The sequence below is a fragment of the Cricetulus griseus genome, chromosome 2 (genome assembly GCF_003668045.3).
Source record: "Cricetulus griseus strain 17A/GY chromosome 2, alternate assembly CriGri-PICRH-1.0, whole genome shotgun sequence".
Taxonomy (NCBI): domain Eukaryota; kingdom Metazoa; phylum Chordata; class Mammalia; order Rodentia; family Cricetidae; genus Cricetulus; species Cricetulus griseus.
In genome coordinates, this window is record NC_048595.1 from 63,579,360 (window position 1) to 63,605,814 (window position 26,455).

Below are 26,455 nucleotides of genomic sequence, written 5' to 3' on the forward strand. Positions count from 1 at the left end.
ACCCATGCACTGAAGTTATGAACAGCAGAGTTAATGCACTGCCATGAGTTCATCTTTATTATTACATTACACCTGAATCAATTGATAAAGTAGCGTTTTTTTTGTAAGCGAGGGATGGCACTTAATTGAATAAAAGTCAATGTAATTATATTAACAGAGGCCAATAGTACTGCTGACAGCGGAAAAGGGACACTGTTGAGTGGAGTGCCAGAGCTGGTCTCCACATTTCTGCACATCGTTTGGTTGACAGATATTGAGGGCTGGTACATCATCTAATTAGATTACAGACTTCTTCTGCTGTACGTGAGAAATGAAGAATAAATCCCTTCCTGGTAACATATCAGTGGAGATGTGTAAATTCACAGGTCATCCTATGGGAGAGGTGTTCATCGGGGTGATCAGTATGCCCTCTTGTCAACTTTAATTTATTCTTCCTCATTTAGTCTGTTTTGATGCAACTTTTGTGTGTCTGGCTGCTGTTTGCTCAACAGCAAACCTAGGAAGCGTTAGCTGCAGATGTGTGAGAAACCACACAGAGTTCTAGACTGCATTCAAATGTATGTTTATGAAACTAAGAAAGGGGGTGGGGTGTTAAAAAGAGTGAATTAGGATAGGGTTTCATGAACTGCTTACAGCTGGCAGAGTGTTTTATCAATAGCGTAGTGGTACACAGTTTAACTATTTCCATGTTCCTTCTTGTTCTAACTCTGCTGGTGTCTCCCAACATGTCATCAGAAAGACTTCACAGTAGGCATTTCCTGCACTCTGCTTAGCCACATCCACTTGAGTCATCTGACATCTGACACCAGGGAAACGGAATGTCAGAACAGGCTTGTGGGGACAACTTGTGTGTGTCCACATTCACATATCCACATACTGCATGCGTCTGTTTGGAACTCATTCATGGATGCTGCTGATGCTGTGAATTTGGTTTATTAATTTGATTTATGGTTTTTAGATTATGCAGGTGATCTGAAAATCAACAACATATGAGATGATCACTTATGACAGAAAATAATTTTGTGATCACATTTTAAATCCCTATTTTATTGTTTAAGTTTTAAAAAGCTGGATGTCTAGAATGTGAATTTGTTTTCTCTCTCTCTTTCTCCCTCTTTCTCTCTCTCTTTCTCTCTCTCTCTGTCTCTCATTCTTGCTTTCTTTTGTGATCGATTTAGCAAAAGATTAGAAAGCTGATCTTATTGTCACAAGGTAAGCTCAGCCTTCCCAAGTGCAGTGTCCAGAGGGCTGCCACCCTCCACCCCTCAACCCAGAGTGCTGATTGTCTTGTGTGGAAAGGTGGGAAGCCTCTCCCTCCTTTCTTGCCCTGGAGGCACATACCTCTCACACTTCTCTAGGAAATGTTAGCTGTGTTTGTTCCCAATTGGAGTGACTTCTGATTGTAACCAGGAGGCCTCCACTCATGAGCTTAATGCTGACCATTTAGGTCATTTCTATCATCACAATTAACTTCTCTAAGATGTCCAGCCTCCAGTGCTGGCAAGTTTTGTTTTCCGGTTTCTTTATCACTGTGTTTTTTGGAGGGTAGTTGTCAATTTAGGTACTTGGCAAACATCTGAGCCTTTGCAGGTGGAGAGAGGTATATGCCCAAGGGCGCTTTAAAGTCAATGGGGGGTGAAATAATACAAAGGCAATGTTTTCAGATAAACAGTGACATGGGCTTTGTGAGACCAGAGGTCCCTGCAGATGCTCTGGGAATGAATCTCACCCTTTTTAACACAAGCAAAGTTCTTGCTTGTAGAAGTTAGGGGTTTTGTTTGTAAACTAAAGGAACTCTTGTCATTGTGCTTAAAATTTTTAACTTGTTGTGCTTTAATTTTATCCTTTTGGGTTTTTTTGGGGGGGGAGGTAGGGGTTGTAATTTTAGAAAATAATTTATCAGATTATGTTCTAAAGAATTAGAATTTAAAGTAGCATTATTTGATGAAGATAGTTCACTACTAAAATATGGTAACTTTTGGAAAACTAAATGTATTTTGCTATTAGATTTGGGTGTGATTCCAGACAGGTTTGAGAAAAGATTCATGTCACACACACACAAAAAAATCTTTTAACTATTTTAAGTTACTAATTTTCTAAGACTTTTTTTTTAACTGAAAACATGAAAGATAGGATAGTAAAGAAGATGATTTTTTTAAAAGTTAAACCTAAATTATGTGGACAATTTTTTTTTAAAGATGAAGATTTTTCCCAATATTTACTGTGCTAAAAAAAAAGATTTATTTGCTGTTCTTTTCTGATTTTAAGTAAATTTAGACTATTCCATTTAGACAGAGGTTTCATTCTTTTACCCTGTTTCATGTTTATTATCCTATACTTACTTTATGTATAAGACATCTGCTATGAGGTCCTCTGTGGCTGATGCACTAACTGAACAGCCATTGAGATAAGAGTGCCTGAGTTTGCATTCATCCTGCCCGTGAAGAGCTTATTCATAAAAATGGCATCAATGGAAAGTTCCCCTTTCTGCACCTCCCACCTGCACTCAATCCTAGGTCCTGAGGATGTAGGGAACACTTGCTTTTATAATGGTGTAATTAGGAATGAATGTGTTTATTTGGTGCTTGATGAAAGTTGAATCAATTTTTAAAATGCTCTCCTTTTTCTCACCCTTCCCCACTCCCTGTGCGCCTCCCCCTTCCCTCTTGTTTTCCTAGACACAGTGCCAACATAAACCTGCACCGTAAACTGTTGACCAAAGAACTCGATGACATGGGTCTGGACTCATCGCAGCCCTCCCTTAGCAAGGACCTCCGGGATGAATTTTTGATGAAGATCTATGGTGCCCAGCACCCTCTGGGGCTCGATGTCAGGGAAGATGCCTCCTCTCCAGCAGGGACAGAAGACTCCCACCTGAATGGGTATGGGAGAGGCATGGCGGAGGACTACATGGTCCTTGACCTGAGCACCACCTCCAGCCTCCAGTCCAGCAGCAGTATCCATTCCTCCAGAGAATCAGATGCAGGCAGCGACGAGGGGATTCTTCTTGATGACATTGATGGGGCAAGTGACAGTGGGGAATCGGCACACAAGGCAGAGGCCCCCACCCTCCCCGGAAGCCTAGGGGCTGAAGTTTCAGGATCTCTTATGTTCAGCAGCTTGTCTGGGAGCAATGGTGGGATCATGTGCAACATTTGCCACAAAATGTACAGCAACAAGGGGACTCTGAGGGTCCACTACAAAACTGTGCATTTGCGAGAAATGCACAAGTGCAAAGTCCCGGGCTGTAACATGATGTTTTCCTCTGTGCGAAGCCGAAATCGGCACAGTCAGAACCCTAATCTCCACAAAAACATTCCCTTCACTTCGCTAGATTAGTCCCAGAACGGACACTACAAATGCCAGCTCTCACCAGGTGGCCTACATGTTGGAACTGCCATAGCCAGTGTGTGCTTCCAGAGCGGGGCACGTGTGTGTGTACGTGTGTACGCCTTTATGTCTACACTTGTGCACACATATATTTTCTTTTCTTTAGATAAAAATGATAAACACTAGGTGCTTTTGAATTTTTTTCTTTTCCTTTATAGTTTTGGGGAAGGGTGGATCTTTTACTTGGGATAAAAACAAAAGGACCCCTTTCAACACACACACACACAGGAACACACATATAGTGTTCAGCTAGCCCCAATTTTGATAGGATAATTCTTGGTCTTCTCCAAAGACACATTTTGTTGTACCTATGACTGTTGCCTGCAAAAAAATAAAAGGGAAAAAAAGAGAAAAGAAACAAAAAGGAACTTCTTATAGTTGTCTTTTGTGAACTTTAAGGTTTTGAGAGAATCTTTAATTAAAGCATGGCAGATTCACCTGTAAATATTTAGCCTTGCGAGGCCAATGATGTAAAACAGTTGTATTGATTGTTGTTTAACTCTTCTTTAATTTTGACAGTTACATCCAGCTGTTAGATATGCAGGAAATAGTTTGCTGGCTAGTTCTATTCATTTTCATTAGCATTAATGCACATTTTCTTTAAAAAACAAACAAAAAATAACAAAAAAAAAACATGGTCTTGTTTTTACTACCTGTTAGATATAGTGATAAAGACGTGCTGGCATGCTTCGAAGCACAGAGCTGATTTTTTAAAATGTCCTGTACTAGTACATAAATCAGTCATGCACTTTTTTCAGACACTACAAGGGGATGTGTAATATCCGTGCTTCTTTTTATCCTTAAACTATTGCCATACTTCAGCAAGTATCTTTCTTTAAAAAAAAAAACCCACTTGTATAACAATGGTCTGGTCAGTAAAGGGCACAAATGCCAAACAAAAAGTATTAGTGTTAACACAAAACTGCCAACTTTGCACAAGTTTTCAGAAAAGAAAATACAATTAGTCACTCAACATAACCACAGGCCCACTTTTTGGCCACCAGAAAACTCGCTTTCAAAAAAAACAAAACAAAAACACGTGGTGATTCTTTTCAAGTGCCGAATGTTATTAGAATCCACATTGCATCCTTCCTCCATACATGTTAAATGACATGAAAGGAAAACAAAATAAAGTGGTGTGAAATAGACAAGGCATTTCTTTTGTAGAGGCAGGATAATATTTCAGAACACAGTAGTGCAAATTACTCACTGAAGGAAGAAAGCTGAATACAGTAAAAGTTGAACACTCATTTCCAAGGCCCTAACCCTTATCCTTTGAAAAGGAAGAAAAAGTCTGAGCTGGGTTAGTCTGTTGTATGGCTGTCTCATTTGTCACAAATTCTGCAGTAGCACTGCAGTCAGGCCTGCTTAATAGACAAAATCAAAAGCCAGTTCACAGCAGCTGTTCTTGGAAGCTTTGAAAACACGTGCTGAACTTGAATTGAGCAGCACTCCTCTCCGAGCAAGTGAGCAAGCCGCAGAAGGAGAGGGGAAGACAGGATCTCACTGTGTAGTGTTTTGTGTTTCCCCACACGAATTTGTCAGAGAGAAGTGAAAGCAAGCCTGAAACCAAGCAATTGAGAATGAGAACAAGGGGGAGGGGGGGACTGCTCCAAACCTTTTTGTTTTGTTTTGTTTCTGATGTTTACACATGTTGCCTGAGCTGGTTAACCACATCGGCAGCCTCTGCTACCACAGCATACTGACTAAATGATGATATTTACTCAACTTCGTCTGCAGCCAGAACTGCTGGGGTGTGCTTGCAGAATGGGTTTTGTTATCTTTTTTTTCTTTTGGGGGGTTTTGGGGGTAGGAGGGTAAACACTAGTTTTGTCAAACTACATAATAGAAAGAGAATGTATTTCTTTTCTGCATTTAATGGCCTCAAACATTTCTCCCAACAGTCGAAAACTTAGAAATACCCTCTGTTTTAATCTTTCATATTTCTACTTCTAATATTTTTTTGTGTTCACATCAGCATTCACTTCCGTTAAATTTGCCAAAGGAAACTGTCAATATGTTTCTGTTATGATTCCTGTGCGACTTATTGTACCTCACAGTATTTATTTTTTTTCCAAAATTAAGTATCATTCATTGGGGGTTCCGGATTTTTTATTTTTGAGAATTTCTGAGCAGTAGGCTCTTAGAGATGTGCTAGGTGTTCCTAAAGCTTTATCTTTGTCTCCTTCTGAAGATGCCATGGGGTCCACTTGGTCCTTCATGCATTCCACAGAGAGAAAAGACCAAAAGCATTTTCAGTACAAAAGAAACTATCACACACAATGTCTGTTAAGTGACAGATGTTTACGGTAAAAAGCTGAGGAATTAATAATAACTGTTTCTGTTTCCTTGTACCTTTTATTTCCCTAAAACTTAGTTGCTTTACTTTGGTGTCATGTTAAGCTGAACAAACAGATGTGTTCTTTTGTTTTATAACATACAAGACTCTGTACAGTATGTTTGTGAAAGACTGAACTAGAATAATGAACATTTGTTTGCAAACATTTGGTCCTCTTAGCATTCTCTATATTGCGCGGTTGTCTGTTACCAAGTGCTGGATTCAAAGAGGATTGAAACACATTGTTACAATCTCATCAGAAAATATGGAAACTATCATTTAGATTGTGTATGGACTTAAACACTACACCTTGTTTTGTGAACATTAATATGCATTTATGCTTGAACAACTTTCAAATGTTACACTCTTAGAGACAGGAGCATTCGTCTCTACAAAATCAGCATTTAGTATATTTAATTGAATGTCCAGTGAAATGTCAAATGGTTCTGAGTGAGTCACCTAGCTGTCAGGAGTTACAACAGACAGCAACCTTGGCTGAAAACAAGCATTTGTCACTTGCCACACACCTTGCTAATGTCTGTAGCCAGCTAGAAAAGGTCCAGAAATAATGAGATTCAAGAAGTGGCATTCCCTTGCTCAGAAACTAGAGTGTGTACTTGTTTGTCAGAAACGGTAATAGGACCTGGGCAGTTGGCACTCTTTAAGTATGCCCCCTATTTGCTCATGGGCCCAATTGTTATGGTGGCCTCTTCACAACTAAATATTGCAGTATAAAGCCTATTTGCACAAAAAGGACAGGGGAAGTCGTTGGGTATAGTACATGAAATGTAGAATCATGAGATGTTCAGTTATACTCCCAAAGTGTGGCTTGTTTGGGGGCATGTCTGAGTGCAGCGCTTTGACTTAACCACTATTTCTCCTGAGGATGGGAGTCCCCAGGCTTATGTGCAAAGGGATAGGATAAGGAGATGAGCATTTTGACCAGGCACACTCTTCATCTCTGCCCATTCCTGCTCCTTTATTCATTCATAGGAGTTTCCTGTCCCCCCAACAGTTTCTAGCTACATCCATTCTTTTCTAGCTGAAAACTAATAGGAATATGGGTGTTCATCCACATAGCATTCTCCCATTTGATTGATTTTTGCTCAAGTTTTATCACTGGTACATGATTAGGCAATATTCATTGTGCATGTTCTCCAGCTAATGTTGAAGTATGCTGTTTTGATCACTTTAAACTATGTTTTTGTAAATATTAGCAAGGCTGGTCCACTTTGGAGAATATCTGCATGCTATGGAGGGGGAGAAAGAGGGCAAGGAAGAATATAGACCATAAGTAATCGGGCTTTGGAAGTTTGATAAAAGAACTGCTGTTCTTGTTCTGCTAGTAATTGTGTTTGAGAAACCAGCTCAGTGTAACTCGTCCCCAGTCTTAGTGCAGCTGCCTTGGTCAGCTGGATCCTTTCTTAAGGTCTATGTGTATAAACTTTTTCCTTCTCAACATGACTAACGTCTTTTTAGAAACCAATGTTAGCATAGCACTGTCACCATCCTAGTTGTGTGAATTCTTTGTTCATGGCTTTCCAGTAAGAGGAGGGAGGCATTTAATCAGTTACAGACCATTAGTGCACACGTTGCTCTTAAGGGGAAAGAAAAGCTCCAAATCTATGAAGACCGGCTTAGAAGCATGCCCCCATTGTACTCAGGAGAAACCACACATGTCACCTAGTAGCATGGCATCTTATCCCCTCTTCCTCTCTGTCCTCCATAGATAATATGCCAGGCAAATGGGCAAGAATGGCGACCCTTGGCAGTTCAAACAGACAAGCCAATAATGAGACTGAGATGGACACAACATACCTGAGCAGTCTTGATTGAGTCAAATCTGCTGGCATTGGGTTACAGTGACAGTAAATGGGATCCACCTGTCCTAAGATGTGTTGCACCTGCTATTGTAAAGGAACAAGACATACAGGAGAGAGTCATATGACCACACCCTGTTACCTTAGGGCTTTTAAAAATTATGACAAATTCAATGACTTTGCCTTTCCCCAAACTAGAAGTGTTTAAATTAGTGGATTTAACGATTTTCCTGTCAGTCTTTGTTTTTAGGAGGGATCTAAATGAGCAAGGAGGGCTATAAAAGGCAGGTGCCAAAAAACGCTGGGGGGGGCACAGCACTTACAGAAGAGACAGGCATTAAGTGGAGAACCGGCTTTGGCCCTGGTTTGAGAAATAAAAACAGTTAATGCATTACAAGAGTTTGTTCAGGAGAAAAATCTATGTCCTGCCTTATGGTGGGTGCCAACACACCCTCCAGTATCCTGCAGAGTACCCCATTACGAGGTGAGTCACTGAGCACATCTTGGGGAGGAATTATGAACGTCTTAAGACAGGCATTCTACGTCAGGATAGTGAGAAAAGGCAATTGTGAGTTTGGGGGTTGCTGTCCTTTTAAGTGAGAAGTGATGGATGGCCCCGGGTTCCGTTGAGAACCACAGAGATGTAAAGAGTCACCTAGATTAAAGGCCAGTGATGAAACCTACTTTTTTTTTTTTTTTTTTTTTTTTTTTTTTTTTTTTTTTTGAGACAGGGTTTCTGAATAACATTCCTGGCTGTCCTGAAACTGCCTTTGTAGACCAGGCTGACCTCACACTCACAGAGATCTGCCCATCTCTGCCTCCTGAGTGCTGGGATTAAAGGTGTGCCCCACTGCTGCCTGCCCGGCATGAAACCTATTTCTTACTGCAATGAGTGGAGAACATGCAAGTGACTTGCTTTTACACACTGCAGCAACATAGCTGGGATCACAAAGCTGTTGATTTTATGATCAAAATGAGAGCTGAGGTACAGAGGGAACTAGCTTCCTTTTCCCCTCAAAATGTTCTTGTCACCGTTAAAATGTCTAATATACCCCAGGCTCATGCCAACCCTTCCCATCATTGCAGAGGCTCTCACTGTAACGACATTATGTAGCTCCTCTTAATACAGCTGACCAGTAGGTCATCTTCCATGTTCTTGTCCACACTCCCAGCCTTCCTCGCCTCCTTTTATCCCCAGTCTTCCCACATTTTACACAATTATTTTCACAGCCCTTCTGCAATAATTGGATGACAGACACTGTCCCTTGGACATTTGTTTTTTTAAAATTCCAAATGCCTAATAGCAAAAGGCTAGAAAGTCCAACATTTTTTACAAGTGTACTAAATTGAGTCTGTTATTGTTCATTATATATGTGTGTGTGTGTGTGTGTGTGTGTGTGTGTATAAACATATTTGAAGCAACACACTATAGTTGTTACAAAACTATCTTTATTCTTCTCCAAAGTGTTCTTGTAAATTCGTTTGACCTTTACTGAAGGAAAAAAAATTATATAGGGTTCAGGACAAGGCTCAGTTTGTAACAAATAGCACACCATTACAAAGAGGAAAGGCAAAAGCCAGGGCTGAGCAGCAAGAAGCTTCGGTTCAATTTCACCTCATATCTTTCTAATAACTTACTTGTCACTTTATTACCTTCCAGTAATGTGAACGCTGCTGACAAGACTGTCACACTAACAGCAGACAACACCCTCTCTACTTCAGCCCCAGTTCTCCTGGCTACTTATTGCCCTGGCCCTGAAGGGACACAAACTAATAGTGTGCTTTCCAGTTCAGCACTTGGCCATCAAATATAAAAGGATGCGTAATTGCCTGTTTATCCCTGGTGAAGGGGAAATTGAGTAGAGGGCCAGGCTTTGCCACCAGTTCCCTGCTGTACACACTCATTCACAATCAGCCTGCCTCCTCCATCTCTCCTGTCTCTGTCTTTCCCCTTCTCCCCCGCCTCCCAGCCAACATCGAAGCACATATGCACACCTACTGTGTCATTGGGAAACTGTAGGTGATTCTACACACTCTCCCCAGTTATTCAGTGGGCAGTAAAAAAGATGATGTTTTACATAAAGGGTCAGTAGAGAGTCACAGTCCAGCTGTTCTCTATTTCTTCGAAACAGGAATTCAATTCCATGCCCATCCATGGAATTGGGAGTGGCCATGCAATTGGAGAACATTTCCCTGCAAATCAGTGGCATAAGTAAGATTAGGTGCCTGGATTCTGTGAGGAAAGGATTAAAATACTTTTCTTCCTTGTCAAAAAGGGTGCATGCTGTAAAAAGTTTGGAGTGTTTACATCTTTGGCATCAAACCATTACACTTAATGTATATGTTTATCTTTCAATAACAGATTCCAAATCCATATTTAACAAGATGGATTAACCTTTGCCAAACTGAGCTGACAATCAGAATGAAACAAGGTTCTATTCTTTCAACTTTAGCCATCAGAACAATGAAGATCTTACATGTGAATGGTAAATTCTCCATTTTGGAAAGTTTAGAGAGGTCCAATATAGTGAGCTTTACAAAATCAAAGCACAAAGGCTTTGTGCTTTGATAAAAGGAAGTACAGTTAAAATGTTATGTTCCAGATTACCTTGAACCCAAATAATGTGTCATGTGGATTATTTCTGAATTCAAGACTACTTAAAAGGTAGTTTAAAAGTTGTTAGTTCATGATGAAATGCAATGTGGGCTGTATTTATACACCTTCCACATGGAACTTTATGCTTCCTGCCAACTGCCATGGCACACCCTGCAGAGGTAGATCACCCTGCTCTGAGCAGTCACTGGGGTGTTAGTTGACTGGGGTGATGTGTGGAGGTGTTGTCTTTGTTGTAGACTTTTGCAAGGAAAGGAACACAGCAGATTTCGGGACAGGTAGCATCAGGTCTACGTTGACAAAGCTGTGCTAAGTCACTTCTTGAACCAGTCTGAAGACTGGAAAGAAAAGCACTTTGAAAAAGGACTTTGAAGACAGTTTGTTGACTTGGTATTTTTTTTACATTCCCTCGTGTGTTTATAATAAGCAGTTACCAAACATCTTGATAAAATTGCAATTAAAAATCAGTTGCCAAAATTGCACAAATTCTGCTAGCAAATACTAGCTTAGTCCCCTGAGCTCTAAGTAACAGGGACATGTAAGAACATTTTGTAGTTGTAATGCTTTATTTAGCTTTCTTTAAAGACTCTTTGAAAGAAAGGAAGAGCAGAAAATGGTATTTTAACAGAAATGGAAAGAAGTAGATAGTATAAAAGTATATTTCTTCAAGATAGAGAGAATTTAAGTGCTATACCAAGATTTTATTAGGCTTCCTATTGCCAAATATGATGTTGAGTAAATACACTGCTAAGATGACAAAAGCATCAGTTATAAACTAGCTCTGCCCACTTCTGTTATGGAATGCAAGTATTGGGAAGTGACTCTAGGGAAACCCCAGGTGTGGTAGAGATCTCGCCTCTGCTGTCCCTGGAAAGGTTTTCAAGATAAAAACTCGAGTCCTTATGGTATCTCCCACCCACCATGCAAGGTGGACTGACCTGACACTGTCTTTGCGGGCACTAACTTGCCTGCCTCTTCCTTGCTAGGAGACAAAGCATCCCCCTACCTACTCCAGAATCAGTATGGTAGCTTGTGTGTAAGCACTGATTCATGAGGCATGATGCTCTTGAACTCCCAGCCAATGTGCTGAGTTAATAGGTTCACTTGAGATGTATAAACCAAGACTGACTGTTTATTCTTTTAAATCTCATACTCTACTTTGAGCATTTTTGCATGTCTTTGTACAGAGTCATTCCTTCCTCTCATTGCCTGTCTTAATCTCCTCCGGCTTTTCTCCCATCCTCACTCTAGCTAGCCCTTTGCTCTCCTGATGTTACCCACTCCCCTCCAAAAAAATAAATAAATCTTTTATGAGGCAAGAGGGTAGAACACTCCCTCCCTTATCCTGGTTTTGATCACTTTGGAGATGTGTGTGTTCCACCCTGCCCAGGTTTACATAACAGGAATGAAGCAAATTCGATGTTCTAGTATTATGTATTAACATGACAGGACTAAGATTCCTTGGATACAGTGCAGCCACTTTCCTGTGCAAACTTTGGTTCTGCTGTCCTACAGAGGTAAGGAAGTGACCCTTATCCCACCAGTGCCAGTCTGAACAGCTGCAGGAGAGCTCATAATGGGTCAGGGGGGCAAAGAAAATTGAGAAACTGGGCAAGACTTGGGTCTGTGGGATGTGGAGAGATTCCCCCACTTGGCTAAGAGAATGAGGAACACCCCCCCCAAGCCCTCTGGTACATCTCGAATAACAAAAGCATTAGGCTCAGCTTTTATATTCCATACTCAAAGTGGATAAGGGGAATTGAAATATCTTGAGGGAAGGAACTTTTCCCCACATATGGCTCTCTCTCACCTAGAGTTGAGGGGCTTAGTCTTCTTTCTTTATATTCTCATTTGCATAGAGGTCTCTTCCACCAAGCTTCTGGCAGAACCAACATCTGTATCAGGAAAGGCAACTGCACCAAGAGATGGGACAGCGTGCATCCCCGACCTAATAATTGTGACGTTGGTAGCTTCATGAATACTGTATGTATTTTAATCGATGGTTTTATTTTTGTTTCACTTTGTGGTTTGTTTTTATTAGCAGTCTAAGGTAATTGAATTTGTTTATTTGCTATATCCTTTGTTGTATTTTCTGTACTATAACTGTCTACAGTATGTCTTTTGCATAAAATGCGTAAGGGTTTGGGGATGTAAATGGAATTTTATTCATATTTTGTCCAAATACCTCTTGTAATTTGTATCAAAATTCTTGTACAATTTTTATATTAAAGATTTATCAGTCACTGAAAGCTTCTGGCCTTTTGACTTGAAGAAACCTCTGTGAACTCCTAAGGTACCTGTCACAGCTCTACCTGTGATATCCAGTGCTGTTCACTCCATTTTCCTGTGCTCTTGGCTAATTTAGAGCCAGTCTCCTGAGGGGACTGAACATGATATCATTAAGAGACTTCTCAGGAGGCCATCTCACCTCCTGCTCAGATCCTAAAGTGGGATTGGTGGCACAGAAAGCTAAGCCAGTCCCAATAGAGCCAGGCAGACACTGCCCCAAACATCCCCTCACTGAAGCTCACTCTTTGGGGTGCCCCTTCTACATCTTTCCAGAGAGGCTTTCCCCAAGGAGTCTTTGCTCTGTTCCTTTGGTCAAGGAAGACAAAAGGAAGAACCAAGTCTTGTGCCAGAACTTGCTGCACACGCATTTCCTCCCCTCACCGTCCCTCTAACGTGTTGACCTCAGGAATGGTGACTATATACATGTTCTCATGCTAAATGCTTGCCTTTCAGTTTATATTGTCTTGCCAGGGTTTGGTTGTTTTGTTTGTTTGTTTTTTTCAGATTGTGCTTGTCAAAATCTAGAAATAAAATCATCAGAAGGAGAGACGGCATATGGAAGGTGCTTTTGACTCCCCAGAGTTTAATCTTACCCCATCTATCAAGCCAATCATATTTAAAGTGGAGACCATGAGCAAGCCTCTCCTCCAAGTGGGTGTTCTCTGCCCTCTGTACCCAGAACTGGTTGCTTGCTTACTTACCCTGTTTCCTCTGGCTTGTAGGCAAGACCATGGCCCCAAACACCATAGCAACACCTCTGGTCCAAACCTCTGGGCAAGCTGCTTATGGCCAGGCCTAGTAGTCTCCCAGCTGCAGACATGCCTGACCAATGGTCCTTCCAGGGCATGAAACGTGCCAGCAACTGAGCTTTGCTGGGGCTTCCTTCCTTCCTTCATTTCCCAGCATATGCTTGGGGTAAGGGCAAAGGAACAAAAGGTTAAGGGACCTGGGGGAGAGCAGCTACCTCTGAGGTGTGTGGTTCTGAGTGTCACTGATGTGTTAACACACTCCTGCAGGGAATCCAGGCATAATTATCATCTCTTCATCTGTCATAACACATCTGTAATTGGCAAGAATTCTCCCTCACACAGCTCCTTCTCCATACGGAAAAAATAAATAAATAAAAAGACATTTTAAATGTTACTAAATGATGCGACACCTCCTAGTTAGTGAAAAGATGCCCCTGAAGATGGGTCCTGGCACAAAGCTTATCAAAACAGCTGGGGTTGTGGCCAGATGCTGTCCTGAGCCATGGCACGACTTGCTCCCTGCTGGTTTGCTCTGTATCCATTGACAATGTGACAGTAGATTAAGTGCTACTAATTTAATAAAGCTGCTGAGGACGAAGCTGATCTATCAGTGGGGACGAGAAAGGACCACAGTGACCGAGCTTGGGAGAGGATGCTGAGAATATCGAATTGCCTGAAGTGATACTGGGGGGACGGCTATCGATCCTCAGTAAGGCACAGTTATTTTTAGTCACCTGATTCGTGGCCACCCAATCATTACCCATATTCATCAGAGATGTATAATGAACAGAGGTATTGATTAGGAGGGACGCTGAAGAGATTTCCCAACAGTGCTAGTTCACATTGATAGGTCTCAAATGGGAATACAGGCTACAGAGCCCAGAAACATAACTTATAGTGTTCTAGGTCCTTCTATTGATTTTATTTGTATGGGAGGGCAGAGGCGGGGGAGTCAGCCTTGCACACAGTGGTGCTGCCTTGACCTTCTTCTGAAGGCTTGCTTGGGAAGAAAAAAGAAAAAACAGCACAGCTCTGCAACAAGTACCCAAACCCGGCTCTACATTTCACTGTTCTACCTTTCCTTTTCTCATTTACAGAAATGTACTCAAAGCTGGGCCACGCCAGGCAGAGCTCAGAGCCATCAGGCACATGAAGCCTTCCCTCCCCTAAAGATCAACATATGGCCTCAGGAAATGATCGAGTTAGGCTAATTGCACCAAGGTGGCATGGTAGGAACATAATGAGTCCTGGCTTTAGCATGCTGACCCCAAACCTGGCAATGCCAGTACATCGTAACTTCCCAAGCATTTTGCTGAGCTGCTGTTTGCAAATGCCATTTGGTTGGAGGTCTGGCCCATGCCCTGAACTTGCACTGCTGTGTTTACTCCTACAACGGAGTATGCAGCACAATGTCCTTGCAAAGAACTAGTGGTAACCCAAGCACCATAACCTCAGAAGCCATGTGTTGCCTGACAGGCTGGCTGCATGCTGCCCCATGCAACTAGAAACCAACCCCAGGAAAGAAAGGGTACATGACTAAGACCAGGACAACTGTAAAAAAGAAATCTCAAATGCATGGTCAGAATCCAGAAATTTACAGTCGGCTGCCCAGCATCCCCACAGGGCAGCAGCAGCTCCTGGCTAAGTCCTAGTGGAGTGCTACAGCAATGCCACACCACCCCTCAGCCTCCCAGACAACGGGTGCAGTCTCCCTTCCCCCAGTCTCCCCTTGCTTGAGCCAGGTTTGGTGGTGTTTATTTGTCAGTGTCCTCACCAACCTGTCCTGATCTCTCTTACCTCCCAGCTCTGGAATTGTCGTGTGCCAAACACTGGCAGCCTTGGTTCAGTTCTTCTTTGAACGGTGGTCACTTCGATTCTCCATTTCTTCACTGATATCATCTGTTTTTTTCCCCAATAAGTTTTGATTCTCTGGGGTTAACCTGTACCTTGATTTCTTTCCTAATTCAACACACACACACACACACACACACACACACACACACACACACACACACACACACACTACCACACCACCACCACCCACCACCACCACCACCACCACCACCACCACCACCACCACCATCACCATCTTCCATTGTTTAAAGCCCAGAGTTCTCTCTGTTGTATAACAACTTCCTGTTTTTAGGTAGATCCAAAAAAAAAAAAGTTATGAGCAATTGAATTTAGAGGTTCTCAGGTTTGAGGACATGTGCTGTCTGAAGAGATTTTAAATTATGAGGCCACTTGCAGGTTTTTAGAGAGATGTATTTGCAAATGCAAATGCCATTAACAACTCCAGGAATCCCCATCTTTGTTTATCCAGTGCTCTCCATCTCAATTTTCCTTATTTTGTTTTTGAAGTGCAGACTTTCCTCCCAAACCTCCACAAAGTCACTTGCAGGCTGAAAACAAGACACTTCTGGATTATTTTCAGATGTCTTGCCAATCAGTCTTCAGCGGAGAGCAATCATACAAGTTGTTTTTGTGCAGTCTGCTCTTTCAAAAACCACAAACCTGTGCTTGAAAACAAGATTTCTCCCAGTGCCCTCTCAGCCCCAGAGCAGGAAAGGGAGGCTAGTGACAAGCTCACATGCTCAAGGACACAAAATCCTTTGAATTTCTCATTTATCTGTGAGCTGGGTGGGACACAGTGTACAGGTGAAATTCAGGAACCATGTGACACATGGGGATTATGTTCTAAACTCCGTGAAGATGTGGTATGTTTCTTACATGGTCTGTGATGAGCAATGATTGTTCCATTCTTATTAGAGTCGGGGATGGGTAGAATAGGGGGGATAGACAGAGCCCTCTGGCAAGGTACAGTCAGGGAAGCTTTAAGATTCTAAGTGAGATAAAGCTAAGTGTAAGTTTACACCTGTAAACCCAGCATCAGAAGGCTATGGAAGAACTACTAACAGTCGTGGGGGAGGCTTAGGGTATAGGGCAAAACAATGAATGAATGAATGAAGTACAGTTGACTTTCAGCAGAGGAGCTGACCCATTTCTCCAACTGAATACATCTAGGCAGAAGCTACATGAAGCATCCATTTAAGAGATGGAAAAAACATCAAGAAAGAAGACCAGAAGCCAAAAGTCCATGAAATGATAAAAAGTGAAGATTCTGTCCCGATGGTTTGCCCTGCTTTCTGAACAGAAGTACAAATCCAACACAGGAACATCAGAACAGGACCAGAGCGATGTTCAGAAGAAGTCTGGTGGTCAGGGACTGAGGACAAACACGGTGAATACTCAGGGAGAAATTTGCTATCATTCCTCCTTTTAATCTGTACGAACAACAACAATGGAAGCCCCAAGGAGCCAACATCTTATGTGAGGGGAACCTAGGAATTGTGTCAAGAGTGTGGGAACAGTACAGACTATTGACATTGCTCTTGGTTGTTCTCCAGAATTTGACAGTGAAACTCTGTTGCTGAAGATATCACATACCTGAGATACGGAAGATGGAGATATCAAGCTGCTGCTAACCTGAAAGCTTTATCCTTACTAGCAACATTATATACTTCTAGAAGGTGCTGTGTACACTACCAAAGGAGAGAAGCAATCATCAGCCTTACCCAGCCAGGAATCCTGAATGCTAAAGCAATGACTGGCATGGCAAGATAAGATGCAATAATGGCATAAATATTGCTGGTGTAACCAACCACTTTCTGATTATATCTAAGGCCCCCATCACAAGAAGGAACCCATATCAGGCATCATTATCAGGACTAAGAACCTACGACTAGACAGGCAATAGGCCCTAGGAATGAACCTACTACTATTAGTTTGCTTTAAACTATGAGCATAGTATTAAACTGACTCCTAATGACTTATTTTTATGCCCTTAGATTGGTGCAATTCTCAACTCTCATCACAGAAGCTTCTTTTTGTAGTAGATGATGATTAATATAAAAAGCCACAACTGTCATCATGCAGAAAATAAAATACTGTGGGGTTCTCAGTCCTAAATGAGACATCAAATTCAAACCCTACCCTCCCAAGGCTCTGGGATCATCCCAGAAGACAGGGCAGAAAGCTAGAAAGAGCCAGAGGAAGTAGATGGCTACAGGGAAATAACAGGGCAGTTGCACAGATTAACAGATGATGATGTGACCATGCCCATAAGACCTGCAGAAGCTCAATCAGACAAAATTCCACCAGCTGAGGAGCTTTTGGCAACTGAAAGATGCTGGGAGAGTAAGTTTTCTTTAAAGGTATGTGTTATTGTTTTGTTTAAAAAGAAGAAAAGAGAAATTGCTGAGACAGACATATTGACTATAAGTTTATTATAAGGGCCGGTAGAATGGGGAGACTAAGAAGAGGAACAGGGTAATGGCTGACCGCCATGGCCGGTCGCCATAGAGAGACAGAGTGGGGAAACAGAGACGGGAGAGCACACAGAGAGAGAGAGGGGAGAGAGAGGGGGGGAGAGAGAGAGAGAGAGGGAGAGCACAGAGCGCGGGACAGAGGAACAGAGGAACAGAGCGGGACAGAGAAACAGAGACGGGAGAGCACACACACAGAGAGAGAGAGAGAGAGAGAGAGAGAGAGAGAGAGAGAGAGAGAGAGAGAGAGAGAGAGAGAGAGAGAGAGAGAGAGAGAAAGAGAGAGAGCGTAAAGGTGCAGGGGCCTATCTTTTAAAGGGGTCCTCTGCACCTGCGTGCAGACTTCTTTCCCATGGAACCTTGGGCTGACCAGGGTATTGCCTGAGTGGATTCCACCAGGTAACAGGGGCAGGCCAGCATAATGCCTGAACCTTTCAGTATGGCCACTGGTAGGTCAAATATACTCCTGTGGATGACCCTAAGCCCAAGAGTATGTTGGTAACACAAATTGATCTCTGTGGGTTAAAAGAAGGCACAAAGTTGGATGAGCAGGGACAGAGGATGTAGATCTGGGAGGACATGGTGGAATGAATATGACCAACATACTTTATATAAAATTCTAGAATTAATAAAAATATTTTTTAAAGGTGGGAAGGTGGGAATCTGTTTGCTTCTCTCTTTTTTTGTTTGTTTGTTTTGTTTTTCGAGACAGGGTTTCTCTGTGGCTTTGGAGGTTGTCCTGGAACTAGCTCTTGTAGACCAGGCTGTTTTCAAACTCACAGAGATCCTCCTGCCTCTGCCTCCCAAGTGCTGGGATTAAAGGTGTGCGCCACCACCGCCTGGCCTCTTTTTGCTTCTTATTGCTCTGTTTCACTTGGGCCTGGAAATCGGGATCACAGGAACTAAGAGTAAGCAAGGTACCAGCTTTTCCTAGAGTACTGAAGAAAGCAAGACAAGTGCCATTCCAGAGAGCCACAGAAAGGGAGGTCCTTGGGAAAGTGACTCCTTCAAATTCGAATTCCTAGACTAATGTCCAAGGTGAGCATGTACAGTAAAGTGCGTTGTGGGATGGACCAATAAGCAAGTCCCAGTGGTATATGAGGAAAACACAGTTAAGGCTTAAAAACAGATGAACCAACACTGGAACCATGACCCCCAGAAAACTGTTTGGAACTTTCCACCTAAACATGTGTCAAATGTCTGCTAAAAAACAGCAATAGCATCCATAGGATTTAAACATTTGTAACCTTTCTTATTTTTGCTTTTGTTTACTTTGTTTTCACATCCTTCCTCAAGTTTATTCATAAGAAAACAACAATGGACATCAGCAAATAGTGAAGCAGTTGTGTGTAAAGGGGAGACCATGCCAATCCATCTGTTTTCACACTGGTGGATTATGGCCATTCCTATGGGACTTCCAGAGCCTTGGGCACCTTTGGGAGCCTGAAAGAGAGCTACAGCCACTGCCTTGGTTTGGACTTCTGTCTTTGCTTGGCAGAACCTGAAATCCTTGACCATCTAGCCATAAATCTACTCCCCAAACTTGGGGTAATCAGCAAAAGCAAGTTGGTGGAGCTTGTTTTTGCCACCTTTCGGCATCTTGGGCTTAAGCTATTTAGGCTCCGCAAGGGCTGTGATGACCTCAGCACAAGCACTCATCACCTTTGCATTGTTCACCTGAATCTTCTTCAGGCGCTTCTTACTCTGTTTCTTGGCAAAATGTATGTTTGAATGGATCCCCTCAGCAGATGCCTACCTTTGTGACTGTGGTTTCTTCATGTCATTTCTGTGCTGCTGGAGGCCTGCTTGTATGTGATGTGTTCTTGGACTTGTCTGCAAAGTAGACAAACTGCTTCTGAAGCATCTGAAACCGGAAGAGACAGTAAGACTTGACATCTTATGACATACTTGGCAAGCCAATCTATCAAATGGCCTCCTCTTTCTCCACCCTTGCCCACCTTCCTTTCTTCTTTTCCTAAAATTATGACTAAAAGTTTTCTAAAACTATGGCTAAAAGTTCATAACATTAAAATTTGCTATTTTAAATGTTTGGTTTTGTTGTACAGCAATCACCATCAGTCATTTCTAGAACTTTGTCATCTTCCCCAACTGGAACCAATCTCCACTAATCATCAGCTCCTCTCTCCCCACCATTCTTCTCTCTGTGTGTGACTTGGCCTACTCTGGGTGTCTCATAAACTGCAATCATATCTTATGTGTCTGACTTACTTCATTTTCATGATGTCTTCAAGACTCTTGCATGTTATAGCACATACCTTTCTTTTAAAGCTGAATAATATCCTGTAAGATGCATGGGCCCAATTTTGTTTTTTTCAACCATCCAGTGTTTGATATTTAAGTTGTTTCTATCAGCAGGCATGTTTCTAAGACAGCCATAATCCTCACACACCAGCTGCCTAGCCTGTGTGATCCGTTCCCTTTGAATGGAGGGTGTATCTGACTTACTTTTCACAAATAGACTGTGATAAAGCTCTTATTACTTTCATGATCAGGTTACAAAACACTGTGACTTCTGCCATATGAATGGATTAACTCTCTTTCTCATGTGGCCCTACTCTCTTCTATCTCTATACTCACTAAATTCAGTACTCTCCCACAAGCTCTTCCTGACTTGAACACTTTGATAAAGTGAGTTTCCATCTGAGAGAAGATCATAAACACAAAGAACACAGAGGGGCTTCCGGTCACTGGCCACAGGCGAGTTCGCTCCACTCAACAATAAGGAAACGAATGCCAACAGCTACTGAAGGAACTCGGATGCCTTTCTAGAATGAGCCTTCCGATTAAAACTATAGACCTTTGACCAACACATTGGTTATTCAGACCACTAATGGACCCTGAAGGGGAAAACTCACCTAAATCCCAAAGAAACTGTCAGACAATAAATGGCTTTTTTTTTTTTTTTTTGGAGCAGCTGGTATTTGAAGAAATTTGTAATACAGCTGTGTGTAATTAATGCAGTATAATGTTCCAAATGTCCAGGACATAGACCAGAAGATTCCAGCCTATGAAGAACAATCTTCTTCTACATGGAGAAGACAGTCAACTGACACCAATAATGAAATGACAAAGCAGCTATTGTCTGAAAAAGAGACAATGTTAGTTAAATGCAGCATGATGAAGGCAAACACTATAGAAACAAATGGAAAGCTGTAAAATCTCAATAGAGAAACAGAAGATTAAAAGGAACCAAATGGAAATCTTAGACTTGTTCAATAAGATAATTAAAAGTAAAAATGTCACTGGATCCAGGAAGTAGTAAAATGGTGATGACAGAGGAACTGGGCATATTGGACACAGTTCATACTAATCATCGTGTCTGAGCAACATAGCAAAAAGGTGACACAGTATTTCATGGACCCAGGAAACAGTAGCATATACCTAAATGCAGTTACAGGAGCCCTACACTAGGGAAGAAATAAGGGAATTAAAAGTATTTGAAAAACTATCTAAAATTTTCTCAAATAAATGTTCTCCATAAATCCAAACAGAATGAAGTCAAATAATGCACAGCCAAACTCAGCACCATTAAATGCCTGATGACTACAGGTAAAGAAAAAACTCTGAGAAAAAATGATGTCTTGATATTTTGGAGAACATTGGAATGGCTGGGCTTTTCCCCGAAAAAGGCAGAGGGAGAGGAATGTTTCAAAGACAATAGAAGAGGGGTTGTTAATCCAGAACTCTTAAATCTAGGGAAATATTCTTCAAAATGGTGAATTAAAGTTGTTTTCATTTCCCCCCAGCATGCAGTGGCTCCAAAGTTGCTAAAGGAAACTCTTCAGAAGGAAGGGATGAGACATGAAAAGGAAAGCTGGGAGCCCACGATGAGAAAGGACAGAGGAAGGGGGAGAGATGGTAAGCAGGAAGGACAGAGAGCAGGGGAGTATGGCGAAGAGGAAGGACAGAGTATGGTGCAGGTGAGAAGCACCTTATCTTCTGTTTTTCTGTTGTTGTTTTGTTTTTTCCCTTTAAAGAAAAATATAAAATCTGGTGCTTTTATCAATGTATATTAACAAAATATATAAATCAGCAGTAACATATTTGCCTCTGTTTCTAGAACAATCCCCCTAGAAGATATAAGCAGAAAGCCATAGAACAGGTGGGTGGTTACCAAGGAAGCCCCAGAGTGGACATAAGAAGACCAGGTGAGTTGAGACAGATGGGCTTTTCTGTGGTGAAACTGTGTTGGGTCCTGGAGATGATGACAAATGTATAAGTGTGAAATATCATGAAACTGATCTCAGGGAAGAAGTCAGTTTTACTGTCTACCAATTTAAGAACAACTGGAGGTCCAGACAGAATCTCGGGTTGTCCAAATGAAGTCTCCTTCCTCTATCTCCTGACCCCACGGACCTAAATGACACGTCTTGCTGTTTTTATTTTACAAGAACATGATTAAAAGCAAAGGCCTTAATAAAAAAATTATAAAACTTAAAACAAAACTCTGTCAGGAAACCCATTGACTTAAGTCAGCTTAAGGTTTAGACATCCCCTGCACAAGCAGCAGAGCACTTGGACTGAAGGTAGCCAGAGAGAGGGAAAGGACACAGAACAGTGTGTAGGAGGTACTGTGGTGACTATGATCAAGATCCATCTAAAGTTACCAAAGACCCTTTATGTTAGAGAATCCATTAAAGTCTGTCAAGGAAGGGCAGTGGAGAAGCTTTGTGACCTAAGACCAAGAGTCTCCACTTAGCACAGTAAGTAACTGCTGATTCTGACCCAGGGCACTGGCATCCTCCAGTGCCTTACAACTCCTGCATGGAGCCCCACATCTTTACCTCCCCCTCCAGATTGTCCCAAATACACACTCACACAAGTGGTAACACCCTCCAGATGCAAGGGAGTCAGCGTGAAGATCCCCTTAGATGTTTGCCTGCACCATCACGCCCAAGGATAAACTTCAGCTCAGCTTCAAAGCAAGAGCTGAGTGGGGAAGAAAAACCAAGGAGAGAAGACAGGCACAAAATCAGCCTCTGGGGACATAAAGTAGAACTGCAGATCAGAGTTCACAATCACAGTGTAGAAAAGCCCAGAGAACTTAGGCAAAATGGAAATCGGGGAAGTGTTTTGGACTTTGTGATTAGGGGTATTGTCAACACTGGAATGTCATGAGTCGTTTCCTAGACAGAAAGGCTATAGTGCCCACCACACACAGCGTTTGTTGCTGAGAAACTGCATGGCCCTCGATCTCCACACAAGCACATTATTTTTTCATACCAGTGACCAGAGACTGATGGGGCATTGACCATAGACCATGACTGATGACCATAGACTGACTACTCATTGGCCAGTTGGCTATAATGAGATATGTTTAAAAGAAAATATAATATTTAAGACTAGCATTGTTCATGAGGACAGAGAATGTATGACAGGTAACATGGATAAAGACACTGTATCTGACAGTTGTTCTAGAATACAAAGATGAATGAATAACATGAATAGAAGCCTTAGTTTTTACTTAATTGTGTGTGTGTGTGTGTGTGTGTGTGTGTGTGTGTGTGTGTGTGTGTGTGTGCACATGTGATTTATGTGTATGGATATTATTATGGAGATATGCATATGTGCATGTTTATATATAGAGGCTGCAGGAGGGTTGAAGTGGAGGCTCTTTCTCAATCACTCTCAAGAGTCTTTCTCTGAACCTGGGATTCATTGATTCCACCAGGCTGGCTAGCCAACAAACTCCAGGAATTTGCATGACATCATCTCCTCAGTTCTGTGTTCAACTTTTTATGTAGATGTTGGGATCCAAACTCAGGTTCTGATGCTTGCACACTAAGCATTTTACTGACAGAGCCATCTCCCCAGCCTTAAGGTGTGAGACTCACTAACAAACTCTGTGTCAAAGAGAAGAGAAATTAGGAAAAGTCATGACACAAGTATGTATGTGTGTGTGAGTATATAGTTCATAAGAGGAAACAACCGTGAAGGAGAATGTGAGGATGGTTACCATAGTGATTCATCTTCCCTTAGTCTTGGCTCTTAATCCAGCTCTTTGGTTAGGGGTATTCATTTTTCCTCTATAAATACCCAAAGGGCAAAGAACTACCTAGGGACAACTACCTCCCAGTGGTCATGAGAACTACTGAGCACTCACAATGACCAGGCAGAGGGAAGGGAAGGCACTAGTTGTGAGGCTGAGCCATATGCACACATTAGTCACATTCCTCATTTTCTTCATCCAAACCCACATATCTGTGAGACAGAAGTTAGCACTCTTCTCTAGAGCTGAGACAATAGGGCTCCCAATCAACAGAACTTGACTGTAAACCCGTGTCTGTTCTTCTAAAGCCTTGCTCTGTCACCATCCATTCTTCCTTCTAGTCATGAATATACCTTCTCAACAAACAAATTTCTGTTGATTTCTTAGGTATGACTGGGTGTAAAATAATGACATCTCCAACACAGCTGACAAAAACAACAAAATGTGTGTATCATAGTAAATGACTATCAAGGGAGACCCATCAGACTTCAATTGGACAAGAAGAATTGTCACTAGGTATTGCATGTAGAGAAGGGAAAATGGGGGGATTGGCCGTAGAGGTTTTGGGAGCCTGGGAAAGAGGGAAACTTAAGTACAAGCAGTAACTATGCTGCCTAGGCCTTGGGAAAGAAAAGATACCAGTTCCAGAGAGCTTCAGAAAATCCAAAGGAGGCCCCTGGAACTGGGCACAGCATTAATGAGCTGCAGCTGCCTGCCTTGGCCCTGCTGCTTTTACATGGACAAAGCTCTTCACAGAGCAAGGCTCAGGCCAGAGTAGGTGGCATTGCCTGGTGACAACTTTCACCTCTAGCTGGAAAGAGATGCTCTGGAGCCATGAAACTATGATCTCTGAGGAAGCTCAAGGCTTGACCACTGGTACCCCTGAGGTGGTCCCACAAAACCAGTTCTGGAACTGGGGAAAGCAGGGAGAGTTTCAAAGCAAGTTCTACCCAGGCAACACTCATAGGAATAGCAGACATGCAGGAAGGGATAAATCCATTCTTTCCCTGTTGCTAATCTCTCTGGAATTAGCACCATTGTCACCTCCAGCAGTTAATCAGTTGGCAAAGGAGACTGACTGGGGCTGGCAGTAACACTGACTAACACTACCATCTTGGGTTCATTCAGAGCTGGAAGACAATTGCACAGAGCCAGACACTGTCAATCATGGTGCTGAAGCTTGGGGTGGAGGAGCCATCTCCCAGAGCTGTGGCAGATTAGGGAGGTCTCAGAAAAGAGTTGAGCTCATACTGAAACCAGGATTGGACTAGATAAACTGAGGGACCCCAAGAGTAGAGGCAGAAATACAGGAAAACTCAGGTCTAGTTGTGGCTGTTTTAGAGTCTGGGGAACCAGGTGTAAAAGGGATTAGGAGATAAAAAGAGAGTTACAAACAACTAAAATAATTAAGTAAATGTCAATATCATCTTACCTTGCTGGGTAAGAGTGGGGAGTTTGGCAGTTATCTTATCTAAAGTAAAGGAAATGGCTGAGACATGACAAAGCCACCTCCCCCAGCTTCTTGATGCCCCACAGCCTGTTCCTTGTCAGCGTATGGGGGTGGCAGCAGGAGGGCAGGATTCCTGAACTTCTGTGTCCTCAGAAATTATCCAGGCCAATGGCTTTCAAGAGTATGCATGTTTATTGCTTCCTGTGAAACACTTTTTTCCTCAGACAAAGTACTTGGGTACAGCCCAAGGCATGAAGTAAATAGGAGCAAAGTACCCTGGCAGTCAGAGTGGCCGCCTTTGGGCTTTATCTTCCACAGCAGATGGAGGATGCTGCTGCTCTACTGCCCTGAAAACCAGAACACACTGTGAATGTATTAACTAATGGTCTTGACGACATCCCCTCTCCTCATTTTTAGATGAGGAAGCTGAGGTACAGACAGTTCACTGTTTCACCTGAGGTCACTCCACCAATCGATGCAGGTCTTCTGAGTCCTGACCTAGGACCATTAGAGGGGAACAACCACTTAATTTTCTGCCTAAGCCAAGACACATTTTAGAGTGAAATAGGGGCACTAAAAAGAATTGTATTTACATGGCCCCCACAGTGGTTTCCTGGGACTTTCCCCAGCAAACTAGAATATGTGCTATGCCTAATGAAACCTCACTGCCTGCCATCTTTACTCTTCAGAGCTCACATCACCCAGATCTTGATCTTTCAACAAAATCCTGTGGGGGGTGTGTGTGTGTGTGTGTGTGTGTGTGTGTGTGTGTGTGTGTGTGTGTGATCTATTACTTTGCAACCTATTGAGTTCACAGAAAAAAGACTCAAGCAGGTACCTCCCGCACAGCTTACTTACCCAGTGTGTTTTAGTGAAAACAGCTTCTGGGTAACAAGGTTGAATCACAACAATCCTGGTGATCAGAATCCAAGTCTAAGAAATGCCTGGGTCACTGCAAACTGTCCTATGCAGTCAGGTTCTTCCCTGAAAGCAGCAGAGAACAACTGACAGTTACACAGAAGAGAGTAAGAGCAACTAGCACATGGGGAATCACTAAGTCTAAGCACTGCCCAAGAGAGATCAAACACTAGCAAACAGCAGCCCAACTCATACTATAGAGCTGGTCTAATGAGAACAGGCTTTCTGTTGTGGGTTGGGAATCCACAGCTGGCTGGCACCCTTAGGCAGAAAAGGGCAAGGACAAGGACAAGGACTTCTGTTTGTCTACAGATGACTTTCAATCAATCCAGTGGATGAGTTTTGGATGACCGACCAGTCTCTTGCCAGTGTTGTCTCTGCAAGTTTATAAAGGGGTGGTGTTCAGCCTACTGGAATGTGTTTTCATTCTTAATACCCCCAGTCTTTTTTTTGGGGGGGGGGAGGATTATGCTTCACTGACTCTCTGACATCAAAATTAGCCATGTTTCTTCCTTTAGCCCATAAAATATGAACAGAAATGTTGCTGATAAG

General features: G+C 42.4%; 1 protein-coding gene across 8 annotated transcripts in view; it reads left to right on the top strand.

The window, feature by feature from the left end:
• The window catches only part of Bnc2 (basonuclin 2), a 403,916-nt gene extending 398,022 nt beyond the window's left edge, over positions 1 to 5,894 (top strand). For 7 of the 8 annotated variants that reach the window (XM_035439815.1, XM_027400355.2, XM_035439816.1 and 4 more), the window contains one exon: positions 2,679 to 5,894. In XM_035439815.1, the coding sequence (XP_035295706.1) occupies positions 2,679 to 3,339 (661 nt within the window). In that variant the 3' untranslated portion in view covers positions 3,340 to 5,894. Of the gene's footprint in view, positions 1 to 1,178; positions 1,213 to 2,678 lie in introns of all 8 variants that reach the window. The other variant, XM_035439821.1, reaches the window with a different exon arrangement.
• The last annotated feature ends 20,561 nt before the right edge of the window (positions 5,895 to 26,455 follow it).